The sequence below is a fragment of the Aphidius gifuensis genome, linkage group LG3, assembly GCF_014905175.1.
Source record: "Aphidius gifuensis isolate YNYX2018 linkage group LG3, ASM1490517v1, whole genome shotgun sequence".
Taxonomy (NCBI): Eukaryota; Metazoa; Arthropoda; class Insecta; order Hymenoptera; family Braconidae; genus Aphidius; species Aphidius gifuensis.
Genome location: NC_057790.1, coordinates 8268330 through 8289113, shown reverse-complemented (window position 1 = coordinate 8289113; position 20784 = coordinate 8268330). Strand labels below are relative to the sequence as shown.

At 24.4% G+C, this 20784-nt stretch overlaps 3 protein-coding genes across 10 annotated transcripts; 1 reads left to right on the top strand and 2 right to left on the bottom strand.

The window, feature by feature from the left end:
* Positions 1–68: 68 nt before the first annotated feature.
* LOC122851838 (kinase D-interacting substrate of 220 kDa B) lies at positions 69–15054 on the bottom strand. 8 transcript variants are annotated; one of them, XM_044151313.1, is made up of 10 exons: positions 14584–15054; positions 13893–14022; positions 12607–12744; positions 8063–8194; positions 5011–7933; positions 3907–4760; positions 3527–3820; positions 3409–3414; positions 3133–3244; positions 418–1689 (listed from the first exon to the last, which is right to left on the bottom strand). In XM_044151313.1, the coding sequence occupies exons 3-10, from the start codon at positions 12700–12702 to the stop codon at positions 935–937; spliced, it is 5172 nt and encodes a 1723-aa protein (XP_044007248.1). In that variant the 5' UTR covers positions 12703–12744; positions 13893–14022; positions 14584–15054; the 3' UTR covers positions 418–934. The 8 variants fall into 8 exon arrangements, with proteins under 8 accessions (XP_044007245.1, XP_044007248.1, XP_044007251.1 ...); XM_044151316.1 differs by lacking the exon at positions 12607–12744; XM_044151312.1 differs by lacking the exons at positions 13893–14022; positions 14584–15054 and having other exon boundaries at positions 12607–12938.
* Positions 15055–15121: 67 nt separating this feature from the next.
* LOC122851840 (tRNA (guanine-N(7)-)-methyltransferase) lies at positions 15122–16804 on the top strand. The gene is made up of 6 exons (XM_044151317.1): positions 15122–15333; positions 15421–15554; positions 15636–15820; positions 15911–16024; positions 16113–16214; positions 16298–16804. The coding sequence occupies exons 1-6, from the start codon at positions 15236–15238 to the stop codon at positions 16439–16441; spliced, it is 777 nt and encodes a 258-aa protein (XP_044007252.1). The 5' UTR covers positions 15122–15235; the 3' UTR covers positions 16442–16804.
* LOC122850836 lies at positions 16805–20743 on the bottom strand (the record flags this gene model as incomplete). The annotated part of the gene is made up of 5 exons (XM_044149897.1): positions 20155–20743; positions 17717–17907; positions 17183–17644; positions 16885–17096; positions 16805–16823 (listed from the first exon to the last, which is right to left on the bottom strand). Coding segments are annotated over exons 1-5 (1410 nt in total), but the record flags the coding sequence as incomplete, so codon positions are not given.
* Between the last annotated feature and the right edge of the window lie 41 nt (positions 20744–20784).

The window sequence follows — 20784 nt, the reverse complement described above, 5'->3', positions numbered from 1 at the left end:
CAACCAATGAGAACTTGGGACAAGAAACAAAAGAAAATGGTGTGAAATTTGAAAAAAAAAAGCAACAATTGTTATTAATTTTTTTTAACAATTACATTTTATTTATTTATTAATATTGAAGCTAATTTATCGATAAATAAATAAAAAATATAATTTTATTATTAATATTAAAAACGAACTTTTTTTTTTCGCAATTAAGGCACTATATAATATTGTGATAATACTATTTTATATCAATTATTTTTATATCACATATTATTTTCGTAAAACGTATACATGTTTTGTCAATTATTTATTCAAATTTAATTTGACCCTCAGTATTAATTATATCTAGTTTTCAATATTTTAAAAATTATTTTACTATTAAAATTATATAATTAAATATCGATGTGCAGAAATAACATTTTTTTTTTTTCCATGATTATTACTTTAAATATCTCTCAGTTTTATTAAAATTAATTTGGCAAAAAAAAAAGAAAAAACAATGATTTATCTCGAAAATTGCCTATGTGCTGATAAAAGTATATACAAGAATATACATCTTATATATTTTGAGCTAGTAATCTGACGTATTAAGCCTTTTTGAAATTTACGAAAAAAAAAAAAAAAAAATTATCAATACACCAAAAAAATATATAAAATACTGAATAATTTAAATAGTAAAATTAATGTCTCAAAATTTACAGCCTCGTCAGTGGAGATTTATTTTACATATTTTTTTTTTTTCAAGTAAACACACGTTTTTTATCTTATCATTTATCACCTCAGAAAAAAAAAATATGTTAGCTTCCGAACACTCACTCATTATAAATTGTTTTTTTTGAATCACCAGCATTGAGTTAAAAATAATAATAATAATAATACACAAATACAAGAAAATTGTCTATTTTATAAAATTGATAAGAGAGTAAGTCTTAAAAAAAAAAATTTTAATTTAAACAGATGTTTCTGGACTATCCCAGTCTTCAGCATTTTGTCGTTCGAGTAATCGTGTATCTGACGATTCATGAATAATAAGACTAACAGCATCACAATAATCATCATTAACTGAACGTTCATAGCTTCGTTGATTTAATGAATGTAGTGACAATGATAATTGACGATCTTGAAAGTCTGGACTAAATGTATGTGAGTGTGCATGTGATGGTGTTGATAATTCTGATACAAGTGGTGTTGATTCATCATCACTGTCAGTTGATATACCAACTTGATTTGATATTGATTTATCATTCATTAAACAATCTTTCATTCTACCAAATTTGTCATAATTTAATTGTGTTGTGGTAACTGTGGTAACTGGTATATTAATTATTATTTCATTATTTATTGATGATTCAACATTTGTATTTGGACAATTAACAGTTGTTTGTAATGTATCATCAGTTGATTTTGAACGATTTGGTGGTTTTGGTGATGATGGTGGTGATGATATCAATAATGAACGTGGACGATTATTAAAATTATTATTATTTGTTTTTTTTTTTAAATTTTGACGTGATGTTGATAATGTTGAACGTGTACTTTGTTGTGATGTAATACTGCTATGACGATATACTGAATCTTGTGAACTTGAATCAGAAGATTCGAATTCATCAGTAACTGGAACCCAATGATAAATTGGTGATGGTTGAAGCATAACATAATCAGTATCTGGTGCACGAGTGATACTGTGTGATCGTGGACGACAATCTGAAAATATAATAAACCATATTAGTTTATAATTTCATCATAAAGGATTATTATTTAATTTTTTTTTATCATTTTAATAAGCATTTAAATAATTATTTTTTTTGTTTTATATTTGTTGAGTCCACCCTGACATCTGTAAAAAGAAATTAATAGTCTGGGGAAAAAACGCAAACACATCGAGTATCATGCTTAACACAAAGCCCAACTACTACATTTACAATTACATGAAAATATATATACATATATATTTATAATAAATTAATTAAAATATATATATATATATATGTTTTTTTTTGTTGTTTACTTTTTTTTTTTGTTATTTTGATATACAAAATAAAATTATACAAGTGGTGATTGTTTCGAATTTATCCATTTATTATTGCCATTATCAGGATTTATCAATTTTATTTATTTTTTTATTTAAATATAACAATACGCAAATATTTTGTTCATTTTTTAAAATTATTATTTGCAAACAATTCAATAATATAAAAAACCTAATGCTTTTATATTTATAATATGTATTAATCCATAATTATTAGATTGGATTTGTCATAAATGGCAAAAGCCGACATTTTATCACAGTTTTTATGGCTACAGAGAAGTATTTTTTCTTTTACACTCAAGTCATTTTTTATTTTTTTAAAATTGTTATTATTCTTTTATTTGATCGATTCGTAATAAATTTAATTGATGATTAACAATCTTTCATCATGACTAATACCCAGTATTTTGAAAGTAAAATTTCAATTGTAAATAATATAAAATCTTTATCTCAATATTTAACAGAGTATAATACAAATTAATAACTAAAAAACTTTTTAATCTTTATTTTTCATTCACACAGTATAGTCTCATTTTGGTTCTTATTTTCTTTTTAAAAAAAAAAACTTATTTCACGAGCATCACAATTAAAAAAAAAAAAAAAAAAAAAAAACAAAAAAAAAGACATGAAATATTAGATAAATTATTTATAATAATATTACTATTATTATTAAATCTATTTACTTTTGATAATATCTCTTTTTTAAAATACAGAATGTAGCATTTATTTGTCGTGAGCTTTGAGAGCATTCAATTGGAATATTTTTTATTTATTAACATTAAATACTTTTTTGATTATTTACAACAACAATAATAGTAATAATAATGATAATAATATGATTAGGCAATCATTTGATTGTAACTGTTTAATTATTTGTTTGATATATAAATTTCGTCACATAGACGTTTTTTTTTTTTCTTCTTAAATGTTAATGTGTGTTATTTTTTTTTCTTTCATATTTTCATTATTTTTTTATTTATTCTTGCAATATAAAATTGTAGTAGTTGACTAGAAATATGTTCCATACTCGATGTCGATGTCAGGGCTTGGATCGGACCTCGGTGGCTCTTCAACAATAACCAGAGGCAATGATATTGATAGGGAAGTTGATGGCTCACCTGCAAGTGAGTCTGTTGGTATTTCTGGAGCTGGTACATCCAAACAATCTTCAAGTGCTTCTTCATTTAATGTTTGCAATGCACCACAAATCATTTGTTCCTCCAAAGTAACCTATTACATCAATTAAATTTGTTATAAAGGAAATTAAAAAAAAAACATAAGATATAATTAGTTATTGATATTTACAAATTGAAAAATAAATTATAAAACTATTATTTTCTTTTATTATTACATAATTTTAATTTTTTTTTGGGGGTATTAAGTCGATATCTCACCTGAAACTGTAGCCAATAATTGAATTATGTAAGCAGGGGAGAAAAAAAATATATATTTTTGTATTATTTTAAATAATTTGAGAAAGCAAAAAAAAAAAGAATTTATTTTTTTTTAAACCTGTTTTTCCATTATTGAGTGTTTTGTTGCATCACGACGTGGTGGTGGACCATCTGTTCGACTTGTTGATGATTTTTCCTTGTCATTATGAGATGAACTACGTTGTACATTAAGTTGCACTTGATCCTGATGATGACCACGCTGATCCTTCCAGCTTATTTGATCTGGCCCAACAGTAAATCTTACACTTCTTGCATTTTCTTCGTTATTTATATTTATTGTTTTTTCTTGTTCTCTCATTGTAATTATTACCATTCTAAATAATTCCCAGTCACCAAATGCCATTTTAAGTACCTATAGAAAGAGAAAAATATATAAAATTAAATAAATAAAAATAATCGTGTCAAGTGTTTTTTTTTTTTTGATAAAAATATATTTACCTCTTTTAAGTCTGTTAATTCACAGTATAATAAAACTTTTCCATTAATATTATTATCTCTAATGATATTTTTATATAATTCAAGTCTACTTGAATTAATATCTTCAATTTTTGACAATAAATCACAAATATTATTAACATTTAATGTAGATAATTTCATTTCCATAATTTCAGTTGGTAAATTTGTTGAAATTAATTTTGGTTGTTCTGGATGATGAGTCCAAGGTGTTTGTGACATCCAATCGTATGTTGGTATTGACCATGGTAAACCTGGTAATTGTGAATGTTGTATATGTTCAAGTTGTGATGATACTGATGGCGGTGGTGGCGGTGGTATTGATGATGGTGGAATACTTCCATAAGTTTGTAAATTATTTCTCATTGATTTACTCTGACGGTTTGTTAATGTAGATTTATTACTATAACTCCATGGATCATTATTACCACCATGCCATGGATTTTTAATTAAAAGACCTTGATTTAAATTTTCTTCAATACTTTGATGTTCTTCTTTAATTTTTTTTTTAATATACGGATCAAGATTAATTGTAAATGGTAAAAATATTTTCATATCACTAACTAATAAACTTGAACGATGAAATGTTAAAAATACATCCATTTTTTTTTCATCTCTATCCATATCTAAAAATGTAACACCATCTTTTAATACTCGTATTTGAGGACGTACTTTATCATAAAGTGTTTTTAATGATGTTGAATCTTCAAGTGTATCCTCACACATATCATAATAAAGTATAAGCCATGATGTTCGGAAAGGCCATTGCTCGGTTATGTTGATCCAACTGGCAAGGTGATACCAGTTGAAATCAATCTGGAATGCTTTGAGCAATCTGCCTGCAAACAAAATAAAAGAAAAATAAATAAAAAAATAAAACACCAAGATGCTTGAATAATATTGTTATTAGCTTTAACTTATTTTTTAAAAAGAAAAAAAATAAATACAGATAACAATATTTGCTTAAAAAAAAAAAATAAAAGTATAAATTACTTGATTTTAAAGTAAATATTATAATTATTATAATATTTTTTCGAGTCAATAAATAAATTGTATTAAGTTTTATATTAAAAAAAAAAAAAAAAATACCTGTTACATAGACGACATTCATAAGACGTCTCATACTCCTTGGATTAACATCACTAAAGTAATCATCAGTAAGCAACATTTTATTCAAATCTTGTGCACCACCAAGACGATTTAAATTACTTCCAATACTGCTTGCAACTGATTCACTTAATCGCATTTTTCTACTACCTTTTCTACTTGGTGGTTTTAATTTTTCATTTGAATTCATAACACTTGATTCAGTACTGAGTCTTCTATTTGACATTGAATTATGAATAGCGCTTGTTGTTGCATAATTAACATTTTCATCATTATCATTCCATCCAATAATTGTTTTTTTACTATGTTGAGCGATTTGTTGGGCAACTTTAATTTTTCTTAATCCACTATTTTGTAAATAAAATGGTAAATGTACCATATTACGGAGATAATCATGTCCACCAATATTTGATTCGGTAAATAATCTTCTTGAATTTGTTTCAACAGCTTTTGCAATAATATGAGGATCAATAGCAAGTATTATTAAAAATGGACAACCATTATCACTAAATAATGCTTGCATTGCATCAAGTACAAGTAATACTTTATCTTGTTCACAACTATCAAGACCATCAACAATTAAAACAAGACGACTTTGTTGTAATGTATATCTATCAAGACATCTAACCATTTCAGTCATTAATGTAACTTCACTTCTTAATGTTTCAGTGAAACCTTCACTTTTTAATGAATCCCAATTTTTAATAGCACGTTGTAAATGTCTTCTTTGTGAAAATAATAATGATGATATTGTTCTTCCCCATGTATAAAAATTTGCAATAATACCAAATGCAAGTATTGATGATACAATTATAAAAATAAGTGTTGCTTCATTTTTTTCAATAACACGTTGATAATTTTGTGATGGATTATTTGTTTGATTATTTAATAAATGACTTTCTCTAAAATCATCAATTGAAAATATTGTTATAACAATAATACCAATAATAAAACTTAAAAAACATATTTCAAATATAACAAAATATGGTAAACAACATAAATGTCTCCATGTCCATGTTGTTGTTGATTTTGATAATTTTGGACGAAATGCACGATATAGTCTTGTTGCTAATGAGCCAAAATCATTTTCAATTGAATCATAAAGTGAACCAACCATTTGTACAACAGCATTTTCACCAGCAACAGTTGTACCAACTTTCATTTGATCAGTAAAATAAAATTTTATTGGTTGTATTGTTAGCTGTGTATCTGTATCATTTGCTGCTGCTGTTGTTGTTGCTGTTGTTGCTGTTGTATCAATACCATTTGGTGGATGACAAAAAATTATTTGTAATAATAATTTTATTGAATTAAGTCTTGTTACTAATGATACATTAAAATTATAAGGCCAATCCCAATCATAATAATTATTTGCATAATATATTAATATAAGTATTGTATAAATAAATATAATTATAAAACAACCAAATGATAAACCATATTCCCATGATTGTAATGAAAGACCAAGTATAACACCCATTATTAATGCAATATGTAATATTATTACAAATAATAATGATGTAAATTGGAAGACTGGATCAATCCATTGTTTTGCAAAATTTTGCATTTCATTACGTAATTTATTTAATAAAAAACCTTTACCAGAACCCCATTTAGCATAAAGACCAACAGTTATTGGTGTTGATAATGATGGCTCACTTAATATATCAGCTAATGCTGAACTATAAAGTTCATAACCAAGCATATTTTCATTATCTTCATTTGTATTTAATCTTCTAGCACCAAATATTTGTCCAAGTATTGTTTTTGGATGACTTAAATCAATATTATATGGTGTTTCACCTTGTTTATTTGGTCTATATAATAATTGTGAATTTTTTGGATTTCTTAATAATATTTCAACAATTGCTTTTGATCTTGCTCTCATTGCAATATGTAATACAGTATCACCTTTTTTATCAGCTGCTGTTACTTTAGCTTTTTTATCCAATAATAATTGTACTATTTCAGAATTTCTCGATCTAACAGCACGTAATAATGGTGTATCACCATCTTTTGTTGCTATTTCTAAATCTGGATTTGCATGTAATAACATTTTTAACATTTGTACATTACCCTTTTCAACAGCAACATATGTTGCTGTTTTTTTTTCTTTACCAGCAATATCAACATCAACATATTTTTTTAATAATGCCTCAGCAACACTTCTATGTCCACCTTTAACAGCATGAATTAAATTTGTATCACCAGAACGATCTTGTATATTTATGTAAGCACCAGCATTTAATATAGCACCAACAATTTCATGATATCCTTCTTTTGATGCAATTGCCAATGCTGTATTTCCATCTTTATCAAGTGCATTAACATTTGATTTATGTTCTAACAATAGCATAACAACATCCAAATGATTACCCATTGTTGCAACAATAAGTGCTGTCCACGAATACATACCAGCAGTATCAATATTTGCACCAGCTTTTAATAATGTATCAACAATTTCAATATTTCCTCGTCTTGATGCCCATATTAATGCTGTTGTACCGTATTTATCACCAACATTAACTTTAGCGCCATAGCTTAATAATTCTTTTACAATATCTGCATGACCACGTCCAGCTGACCATAATAATGATGATATATGATAATTGCCATGTGCATTTGCATCAGCACCACGTGATAATAAAAATGTCACCGTGTTTGTACGTCCTTTGTATGATGCCCACATAAGTGCTGTCCAACCACCATCATCACGATGCTCCAAATCAGCACCATGATCCAATAGTTCAAGGCACACATCTGTATGACCCTCTTTAGCAGCACACAGTAATGCACTCCAGTTATCGTTATCAATTGCATTGACATCGGCATTGTGATTAATGAGCTCACGGACAAATTGTATTTTGCCTTTTGATGCAGCAAGCATAAGAACTGTTCCTCGATTCTATAATTAAAAAAATAACTAATAAATTTATTCAAAAAAAAAAAAAAAAAACATTGATATTGTTATCACAAAAAGAAAAAAATATACGACGACTTGTTTTTTAAAAAATTAACATTAACACATGCTTACTTCATCTCTATCATCGATAGTAACTCTCTTGTTTTCAAGAAAACTTTGCAATCCTGAAAGATTGTCTTCGATGATGTATGTGGCAAGGGGCCTGTAGCAAAGTGAAACCATCGAGTCCGTACCCTGGAGTGTCTGTCATAAAAACAAAAAATGATAGAAAAAAAAAAAAAAAGTAGTAAAAAAAAAATATAAAAACATACTTATTTTTTAACAATTCAACAAAAAACAAATAAATAATTTTACAGTTATAATATTAAAAAACACTTCGAACACATAATTATATGGTTAATAAAATACATAAAATTAAATAGCAAAATAACTAGTTTATTATAATATATAAAAAATGATTAAAATGATTTTTTTTTTTTTTTTGTTTTTTCTTGCTAATTTATTATTGAAGAATAAAAAAATATTAAATAAATTGACATACTCGTAGTCGAGCAACGACATTATCGAGACTGTAGACTGGAACAGTCACACTGTTCATCCATGATATAATCATCAGATGCATTTTCAAACTGAATAAAATTTATCTAAATTCAAATGAATACTATTATCACACTGTATACCGTAACTTTTATTTATACAATATGAAATCACAACACGCAATACTAATTGGTCATAAGTATCTCTAGTCATTTCACATGATATCATTAAAAAAAAAAAAATATCTTGCTTATGAAATATCCAGTAGAATTTAAATGCACCTACTATTCATAAAGAATGTGAGACTTTAAATGACATTTAAAATTCATGCTTATGGACTAATAATAATAAACGATTAATCACTTGAAAAAATAAAATTTTGCGCTGGTAAAAAAAAAAAATTAGTTATTCAAGTAATTATTTTATTAAATTTATTTTATGTATGCGTTTATATATATTTTTCATAAATTTATAGCAACTCTATAAACGTTTAAAAAGAAAAAAATATAAACAACATTAAAATGTTTATAATATTAATAAAAATATTTTGTTAATGTCGTCAGAATATCAGTTAACACACCGCACACAGTATTTAAAATAAATATTTCAATTGAAATATGAAATTAATCATTTTTATAATAAATAATATTATTACCATGTAATTGAATAAATAATAATAATAATAATAAAAAACATTAGTTAATATTAACATTTTTAAATCAAAAGCTCAAGTTAGTTGCTGTTGTTTTTTTTTTTCACCCATAAACATATATGGATTTTTTTTTTTTTGTTCGCAAAATTTGTTATTGTAAATATAATCAAGCAGGTTTTTAGATTAAAAAGAAATCATCACTTCATTTTAATTCATCACTGGCATTATAATTTATTTTTTCAGCTTGACTAACCATCTGTGAATGTCTTCGTATTCCAAAGCTGAATTTTCTTTGTGGATTACCATCAGGACCAGTTGATGTGAATGAAAAACTTGGTACAGGTATATGTGGAAAATGAAGATGATGATGATGATGATGTGTATGATTGTCATTGTCAGGTGATGAATGATTATCTGGTTCTTCTTGTTCATGAACAGCATCAAAATTTGACCATGAATGTGGTTGTGGCATGTCAATACGTAATAATGGTAATCTTGATTTTCTACGATATGCAAGTAAACGATTTGCAAGACAATTATCATCTTGTTCATCATTTGGACTTGTTGAACATACTGAATTTGTTGATGCTGTTGCACTTTTAGTGTTTTTTGTTATATCAAGACTTAATAAATCATTTGATACACTCGTTGATATGCCAACTAAACTTGCTGCTAAGCTTGAACCAATTGCAGTGTTTGTTATACTACTTCGTCTTTCACAATGTTTATCAGTTACTAATGAATTTTTTACTATCTTATCATCATCATCATTATTATTCTCCATATCATTTTCCAAGTAATCAATATTATTTATTATTTTTTGACTATTTATATTTTTATTATCCATTTTTTTCATTATTCACGTTATACTGATAATGATTTTTAAATACCTTTTTTGATAATGATTTTATAAATTTTACTGGTAATTTATGAATATCCATTGGCACTGTTCTGCATTGCATTATTATTTTTTTTTATCCTGAAATATTTCTATTTATTGCTCAATTTTATATCAAACGTATATTTTTAATTACATTTAATTTATTAGTGTGAAAAAATAAATAATAATTTGGCTTTGATGTGTTTTTTGAGAAAAAGTGCATTTAGGTCAATTGATTATAATCCAATCATTTATTTTATTCAAAAATAGTAATTGGTTTTTGTATTTCGTTAAGTAAGAAATAAATAAACACTGATCAATTACACATTTTTTGCTTTAATTCATTGACGTCTTTTATCAAGTGATCCACTCATGTGCCAGCCACGAGATGATCCACATGAATGACTGATTACAAAAATATAAATAAATGTAAGTAACTTGAAGCTTTTACGCAGTTTCATACACTTGCACATTATCAATTAAAAATATAAATATAATAAAAATAATATAATACAATTATTTTCAAATTTATAAATAATGTTTTTTTTTTTTAAAAACTAAATATTAATGATACCAACCCTGGAAAAATTACCAAATCTCAACACTCTGTCTAAATTTTTTGATGACATATTTTTTTAATTTAATTAAATTTTAAAAAACTTTTAAATTATTTTATTTGATAATTATATATTTAATTTTTTAACTTTTAATTTTTAATTTTTTTCGTTTAAAAATAATGTCATCATTTTTTAAGTAAATAATAATACACTTGCATTTTATCATGAGTGAATTTAACTAAAGTGAGTTTTGCAACAAGTCAGACTCGATAGAGATGTCACTCGGCAATGTTCTGTGAAAAATATATATACTTAATAATCTTTATATATATCTGGAAAATATAGAAGTATATATCCCGAAAGACAGTGTGTAAACTGTGGCATATATATTTTTTTTTGTTCTCTCGCTCTCGCATTAAACATTTGTTGATTATATTTGCACAAATATATAAATTGTGTATGTGCGTGTGTACATTGTAAGAAATATGCAATTACTTTGTTTTCAAATCATATTAATATACCACTTCAATATACATTAATTTATTATAAAATAGAATCAATCATATTAAATTCAATAATGAAAAAAAAAAAAGTTTACTTTATCCGTTCAGTTTATAAAACCACAAAAAAAAAAAAATGAAATAAAATAGATATCAATTCTAGGTCTTTTGAAAATACTGATAAAATAAATATTCTCTTGATTAATTCAGTTTGTATGGGAAGTTTTAAAATTACCTGACTTATTTTGCTCATTAGTAATTACTTTTGCACAAAAACTCACCGTTAAATGTTTTATTATTTTATTCTTTTTTAATTCCAAAATGTGTGGTTGTCATAATGAAAATATGTTTAAAATATTTATTCTCGTCTTCCAAGAATGAAGAATATTGTAATAAAAATAAAATTTGGAACAGAATAGTGTTCCAAGTTTGAAAATTTGAAATAACTGGCTTTGAGTTTGCCTAGACAAGTATTTTTTCATAAATAAATGCTTGACAAGATGCCACAACGATTAACATACTGTCCTGTATGTACGCAACAATCATCATATTTTAATCATCATACCAAGTGATTTATATTTCAGTGTCAAAAGATAAATTTGATTGAATAAGAAAAAAAAAAACTACAAATGTCAACATTGAAGATAAATTTATCAAAAAAAATATGACATTAATAAATTTAATCATTTTTTTTTAAATTTAATTAAAAATATTTTTTTATTTTGATACCTTTTTACTTCTATTCCAAAATGATCGTACAATTTTTTGACATGCTTGAAGTGATCCCAAGGATCCATATCGACTTTTACCAATTATCAATGATGATATTGAAGAATTATTTGAGCGATCAGAATTTCCAAGAAGACTTAAACTTTCATCCTCATTTTCAACACAAAGCTCAATATCTGGTGGCACTATCATTTTATTATTATCTTTTTTTCACTCTCACAGTCAACACAATCATCAAATATAACATAATTTTTTAAATTCACAATGTAAACTATATCACAACAGTAAAAAAATAAAATCAAGTGAAACTTGTCAGTTGAATATTATTCTTTTAACTGGTTTAGTCGAGTCAAGACTCAGTTACAAACTATCAGTGTTACTATCAAATTTCATCCACATAAATATTTATATAAAAATAAATAATATCATAAATATATATATTTATAAAAAAAATAATAATTAAGAGCAAATATGGGCTAAGGAAAAATCAAAAGCAAGTCAGCCAGAAGTTACTCACTCTTGATAAATGATAAAAAAAAACAACACAAGACCCTCTTCCTAATCAATATCACAACGATAACTGTCAATACCGTCACGATAAAATATCTGACTTTTTTTTTTTAAATAATAAATAAAATAAATATTACATATGAAGAAAAGTAAATATATAAGATAAATAAAAAATAGACAATAGACTATTTCTAGAAATGACAACATTGATACAAAAAATACTGGATTTATCAATTCAATAAATGGAAATGATTATTTTTTGGATTTTTAATATATAGGGTGAGTTGTACCTCATCATGACGTTGATCAAAATATTGAGCAACAATATCCTGTGATCGCCCTCTCAGCAATCCAAATCTATTTCTTCTATAAATATCAGTCTGCATCGGGATCTCACAATAACTCCACAATTTTGATAGTCTGAAATTCTTTGAATTCACGTGTGACATGATATTTTTTTTTCTTTAAACTTATTTATCAATGTTGAAATAAATTAATATATTTTAATTAATTGAAAAAAAAATTTTTTTGTTGAATGAAAACACGTGTTTTTACTAATTACAATATATATTTTTTCTTTAACGTTGTCCACCGACAAATCACTTTGTATAATGAGCGATGGAAAAAACGATAACAATACTGTTTAGTTTTTTTTTTTTTTTTTTTTTTTTTCGAAAAAGAAAAAAAAAATAAAAGAAAAATGAACACGTGGATGGCTAACCAAGTTTGATAATGTCTTTTATGTATTTTAACACGCCAGTAAAAAAAAATGTTTGTTATAAATAAATATTTATTCATTATTGAAATTACCATTAAATAAAAATGGATTTAAGATTAAAAAAAAAATAAATATTTAATGCATAACTGTATATATTAGTCAATAATCGTTAACATAAAAATGATAATGAAAAAAATTTACCAAAAATTCAACTGATAAAATTAATTCAAGGAAAAAAATTATGATCTTTTTTTTTTTTCATTAAAAATTTCTTATGATAAACAATGAAGGACACTTTGGACTTTTTAATAGCACAACATTGTCTCAAGGATATTTTTTAAATGAAAAAAAAAATAAATAAGAAAAAATTAATGGATGAGAATAATGTAAGTGACACGTTACATTATTTTATTTATCATCATTTCGAATAATTAAAATACATACATATATACTTCAAACTTCATTATTATTTTAAAATTTCATATTTTTTATTATTAATAAATATTTACCGATGAGGAATTTTCCCCATTTCCAGATGTCCATATTTTAGGATGTATCCACAAATTCATAACAATTATATTTAAATTTACAAAACCAATAATTTAAAATAAACTGATAACACACACAATTTTAATTTTTGTTTATTTTATACACTAAAAAGAAAAAAAAAAAAAAAATATTAAAAAAACACTTTTAAAAATAATATTGCTCCCCTCTTTTTTTTTTTTTGTCATTGTAAAATCTAACTCATCATAATAAAAACATGTATATTCTTTTGCTCTTTGATCAATTACCAAAGTATGCTTGATGATATCAGAAATAATAATAATAAAAACCAATTCAATATAAACTACTCACCAGTCAATTGTAGTTAATCAGTATTTAAGTTTAAGTATATTGGAGTTTTTTTTGTTGTATTAAATTATTGTCAATTCACATTCCAAATAGTTTTTTTTTTCCTTGTGTTATAGTTTCATTCACATTTGATCTGAAATCATTAAAAAAAAATGACAAAAAACATAAATATAATAATCATTATTTGTGATATAGAACAGGATAAAATCTTATCAATGGTCTATTGACATTATCAATAAAAATTGTAATAAAATCTATGATTATCACACAGTAAAATTGATATAAAAAAAACAAAAAACATTTATTTAATAATAACTAATGATTACTTTAATAAATTCATTATAGCAACAGTTATTATGTATTAATAGAATTTAAAAAATATTTTTAATTCAGCATAAAACTAATTGTTTCTTTTTAAATTATAAAAACAAATAAATATAGACATTTAATCATTGGAAAAAGAAAAATGCTTATACATTGTCTCATAAATTACAGGCCAAGTTTTATTTCAGTGTCAAGTGACACATAAAAATTAAATGATGAGTAACAGACATTTACAAACAACTGTGACGTATACGTACATTTTATTATTAGGATATATTATTTATAAAAAAAAAATTTATATCAATTCTTTTTTGTTTATTTAATAATAATAAATTAAATGTAAAGAAAACATTTGTAAATAAAATCTCACCTGGTTATTGTATTACAGTTATTGTTCACGTTATTGTTATTGCTTTTTTTTATTTTTAAATTAAAATCAATCAATTTGTTTATTGTAAATATATTATTTGTCTGATAAATGATGATGCCCGAGGCCAATTTTGGGCCAAGTTCAATTCTACGAATCTAAATGTAACAAAAACATATAAAAAGTATTTTTTTTTTTTTGTCTTGTTTAATTTTTTTTAATCAACGACAATTAAACTAAGTTTTTCATTTTACACACACAGTCTCACTCACACACACAATGATTGATAATTATAAGAACAACAATAAGCACTGATTATTCGTGGTGTAATATTTTTATTATTATTATTATTGTTATTATTGTTTTTTATAACTGGACAATGAGAATAAACATTCATTTGGTTGAATTTAATCCACACGTTCCACCATCTTTATTTTGTTGCTCTTTTTTATCATGCTTTCTCTTTTTCTCGCTCATACTACCTGTATATATTTTTCTAGTTAAAGATTTCATCCACCAGAGGGATAACAAACAGTTTTATCAGCTGTTTTGTTAAAAAAATTTGCACGTGGTGACGTGTGTGTGTGTCGCCCGGCTCCGATTTTGTTATTAACATATAAATTAAAATTGTTTATTGTTTTATTTAATTTAAATCATGATGGAGACGGAGACAAAAGTCTTGTCGTTACCACAAAAAAAATATTATCGACAACGTGCACATTCAAATCCAATTGCTGATCATTGCATTGAATAGTTGGTTATTTTTTAAATATTTATTTAAAATTTGTTAAATCATTTATTAGACTTTATTACATGATAAATTTGTTAATAATTTTACAGTCCTATAAAACCAGATGATATGGACTGGAGCATTTTGTATCCTGATCATTTTACCAATAACAAGGGAGATGGTGAAAATTCTGGTAAATGTGTTGAATTTGCTGACATTGGATGTGGTTATGGTGGACTACTTGGTAAATAATTATTTGAATATTATTGACTGTGTTATTAAAATTTTATTCTTTGTATTTAATATATTGTTTAATTTATTCTAGTTACGCTATCACCAATGTTTCCTGAAAGTCTTATGCTAGGAATGGAAATTAGAATAAAAGTGTCAGACTATGTTATGGATAGAATTGCTGCATTGAGATCACAAAATGCTGGAGAGTATACTAACATTGCTTGTTTAAGAACAAATGCCATGAAATATCTTCCAAATTATTTTAAAAAAGGACAGGTATCTTAAATTTGTTGTTATCAACAAAAAAACTAAACATTTAAATAGTTTAAATTATTTACTTTTACTTAGAAATAATATTTGTTTCAGTTGAAGAAAATATTCTTTTTATATCCTGACCCACATTTTAAAAAAGCAAAACACAAGTGGCGTATTATTAACAAAACATTACTCGCTGAATATGCATATGTTTTAAGAGAAGAGGTAATTATTTTTACGTAACATGTGAATTAAATTGAATGCATTTGTTTCGTTTTATTGTATTATACTTTTCTTTTTGTTGTCATTCTAGGGTATTGTGTACACAGTTACAGATGTTAAAGATCTTCATGAATGGATGGTTAAACACTTTGAAGAACATCCATTGTTTGAAAGAATTTCTGAAGATCAGTTGGTAAGATTAATAAACAAAAATTAATTTAACATTTATTTTATATTTTTAAGTAAATTAATATTATTTAAAATTTTATTTTTTAGGCGAATGATCCAATAGTTCCAAAACTTTATGGAAGCACTGAAGAAGGCCAGAAAGTTACAAGAAATAATGGTGATAAATTCTTAGCTGTTTTTCGCCGAGTTGCTGATTCTTATGATGATTTTTCTGATGACGAAAAAAGATAATCAGTTTTGGAACTTTTTTCTGGTATTTGAAGCCACATTTTATTAAATGGAATTTTTCCAGGATTATTATCTCGAGCAAGATGAATTGTATCCAATGTAAATTCCTTATGAATTGTGGTAAATATTATCTAAATCAACAAATGAAAAAATAAAAAATCATAAATAAATATTGATAAGATATTTTAAAATATTAAAACAAAAATAATTTACATTTTCAAAAATTTTTTCCATCAATCTTGACGATGGGTACGTTAAAGATTTTTCATTTTCATCCAACTTTTTATTTTTTAACTTTGTATATGTTAAATCATTTTTATCATTATTGAATTTTGATGAATAAACTTTCCAATGATTTTTAAACAATTTATCATCGAGTATATCACTGAAAATTTTTGAAAAAATTTATTTCAATACATAATCAATTTATTAAAAATAAAAATTACCATAATATATTTTCAAGTACAAGTTTTGTAGTGTTAAAATTATTTTTTGAAATATAAATTTTATCGGTAATATTATTTAATTGAATTTCTCGTGATGGAAACTTTTTTACTCTTATGTCATTTGGTAATTTTTTTTCATTAACAATAACACAACTTACACAAAGTACTTTATTAAAAGTTGTTGGAGTTTTTATATTTTTTTTAGACATTTCCTGTGAAACAGAAAAATATAAATATTTACAATTAAATATTTTAATTACAAATATCAAAATAATATTTTTTTATGAATTTTTTTTACTTTGAAAAAAGTTCCTTTCTCTGTAATTAAAAATTCTTCATAATTTTTATAACTATCATCATTATGAAATATTATTTTATCTCTTTGATAAGTTCTTTTTTCATCAAGATTAATTAACTCACAACAAACATGGCAGTTGACTTTACAAGCCTTTCCACCACAATCAATAATCAAACGAAATGTTTGCAATGATTTCGGTTGAATAATACCACTATCGGGTTTGACAATAATTTTAATAACATCGGGAATATTGAATATTTTCCACTGATAGCCAAACACTTCTTGACAACTTTTATTTACCAGCATAATCATTTTCAAAACTTGACCATGACACACCATTGATGATAGTACAATAAAATCTGGATTTAGTTCAACAGGATCAAAATTCAATGGAGAAATGTTACAAATATCTTTATTGAACAAATCAATAATTTTATTATTAATCAAAGTTGATTTCAAATTTATTTTCAATTTTATATTTTCATTTTTATCAATATTATTATTTAAATACAATGGTATTGATATTGGAAAAACTCCAGATCTTCGAGGATAATACTTGAAAAATATTGGATAAAAAGATTTACCAGGAATAACTCCACTCATATTTGAACATATAAGTGAGGATTTACTGTGATTATATGTATTGACATTTTCAAATACATCACTGTTGATATAATAACTAATATCATTTTCTGTTTGATTATAGAGCCAATAAACTTGATGATCTGGATTTAAATCACCCAGGTATATTTCATCAAATTCAATTAATTCCTTACATAAAAATATTTTTGAATCTATTTTTTTTAATTTCAAAATAATTTCACGTTTATAATCAATATTCAATATAATTCTCCATATTTCAGGATTTATTGTAATGTTAATTACAGTTTTTTCATTTTTTTGTAATTTAAATTTAGAAACTACTAATTCTTTATTATTTAATTGTATTTGTTGAATTGTGCAATTGACAGGTAAACAGCTATTATTTTTAAACATTATTTTTAACATCAACGGAAAATAAGTTAATGGAAGAGTTATTTCTATTATTTTTTTTTCATTTTGATGAAGAGTGCCTAAGGCACTATTCCACTCATTGATTTTTAACAATTTCCATAAAATGTATTTATTTAAAATAACGTTAGATATTTCTAAATCAAAAATCTATTTAAAAAATAATAATGATAATAATAAGATTTTTTTTTTCATTTTGATTTTTTCAAAAAAAAAAAAAAATTACCTTCATTGTCGGTAAAATACATGAATAATTAATCCAACAAATAATTACTGGATTTGTTTGTTTACCAAGATTGCAGTTTATGGCATATCTAAACACCCCAACATTTATTGGAGTAATTAATACAACCACTTCTTTTGAATCATCGTCTTTAAAAAAATTACAACAACTTGGTGAAAATGTAATTTCATTCTCTAGACATGTTGAATTTAACTTAAAACAAATTAGCATATTTTTTAGTGATTTGTTTATTTTTAAAGTATTTTTTTTTGTACTGTTGTATAGTATTTCACCAAAATTTAATTCATTAACTTCTGCCTGTGTTAATTGAAAAAAAGACAATATTATTATTTAATTTTTTTGTTTAATTTATTGAGAAAAAAAATGTTTGATACTTCTAATGATCCATATTGGCATGAGCCAGAGACATTGACACACATATCAATTGATTTTTCACTGTCTCCTTCTTGTTCAACAACATAAATTGTACATAAAATACAGAAGTCATAATCTCCAGATTTAATCGGTTGGAATATCCACTCGAGATTAATTATTTCATTCGCATTTATTATTCCGTAAAATTCATTGATTTTTAGAAAATCAGGAATTTCTGATATCACAAATCTAGGATAATTTTTTAATTATCAAATATAAATAATAATAAAAATAATATTCTCAAAAAAAAAAAAAAAATAAATAAAAAAAAAAACGAAATGCATTATCAGAAATATATTCAATAGTGTAATACAATACCTTAATGATAGCTTGGAAATATTTTTAATAGCAATTATTTTTTTATCACAACATCCTGGATATATGATACTATCAAAATGAATAATATTATCATTTGAAAAAATAATTTTTGGTATATCAATCAATCCTCGAAATATAATATCTAGTTTTAAACCTTCATCAAATTCAATCAACCATTTCTGTTCGACTGAAGTTTGTTTGACTGAATTTTGTTGAATCAACGGAAGCTTTTCCACAACGACAATCTGAAATTTCCTGTCTTTCACACAAAACTAATTTATTAGTAAATTACATTTTGATATAATTTATAAATATTAATTCCACGAAGGAAATATAACTAACTTTATTTCAATCAGTCCAACTTGTGGTTTCACATTGAATTGAAATAAATTTTCATTATTGATTTGTGGTGGTTTAAATTTAAATAATAATTGTGAAAATCCATTATTTTTTATGATAAATGTTGTGTAAGAAAATGAATCATATGCGCTTGTTGGTAAAATAATTAAATTATCATTATTATTTATCCATTTTTTTATTGTATCTTTTTTAGTTTGTTGATTTGCGAGCCATTTGTATTCTTCATTTGAGTGACGACCTAAAATAAAATGAGAAAATTTATATTCTAAATTGATTACTATAGATTATTATAGTTTTCTTTTTTTTTTTTTTTTTGTAAAGTTTTTTAACCTATTACACGAATCACTGAAAGAAACATATTTTTATGAGGATTATTCCATATTGTTTGGGCTGTTATATCATCTTTAAACCACTTGTTATTTTCATTAGGGTTGAAAAACAACTCAAAGTGATTTGTTTCATTTCCATGAATTGTTAAAAAACCAGGTATTATATAAAAAATATTATTTGAAACTAGAATTAAAAATAAAATAAAAATTGTATAAATTGTATTTTTATTATTTGTATAAATTTTTATTATACAAATAATTTTAATTGATAAAGTTTTAAAGTTTAAATTTAATACTTTGATTCCACTGGAAAAATATATCTTCTTTGCAATGATTTGTAACTGATATTTTTTGAGATTTAGGACTCCTTGATCCATTTGTTTCGAAAATAAAATAACTTTTTGATATTGACAGAGGAGGAATTTGATGATTATGACGAATATTGCTGTCAATAAAATATCTATTAAATTGATTTGAATTACTTGATATTGATGCTTCAAGAGAATTTTGATAATCTTTATTAAACGAAACTCCAGAATATCCATAAAGCTCAATAAATATTGGAGCTTCATTTAAAATTAAACAAGCCAAATGATTTATGTAAACTTTTTTTTCAGTTGGTGAAAAAGTCACTGTGATTGATATGCTCGAATTTGGCTTGATTGTTCCAGATGATTTATCCAGTTGAAATGGACTTTGAATAGATTGCAGTGAATCAAATTGATATATCACTGGGATTTTTGTGTTAGTGTTTGATAATTTAATTTGTTGTTTAATAATCCTTCCACGTTGAAAAATGAGTTTTTTTGGTGAAATTAACATTTTTTAGGTCAAAGCAACACATAAGCTTTGATCTAATTTTTATTTATTGATTTATTGAGTTGTATTTAATATTGTATAAATATAGTTTTTAATAATTGATAATA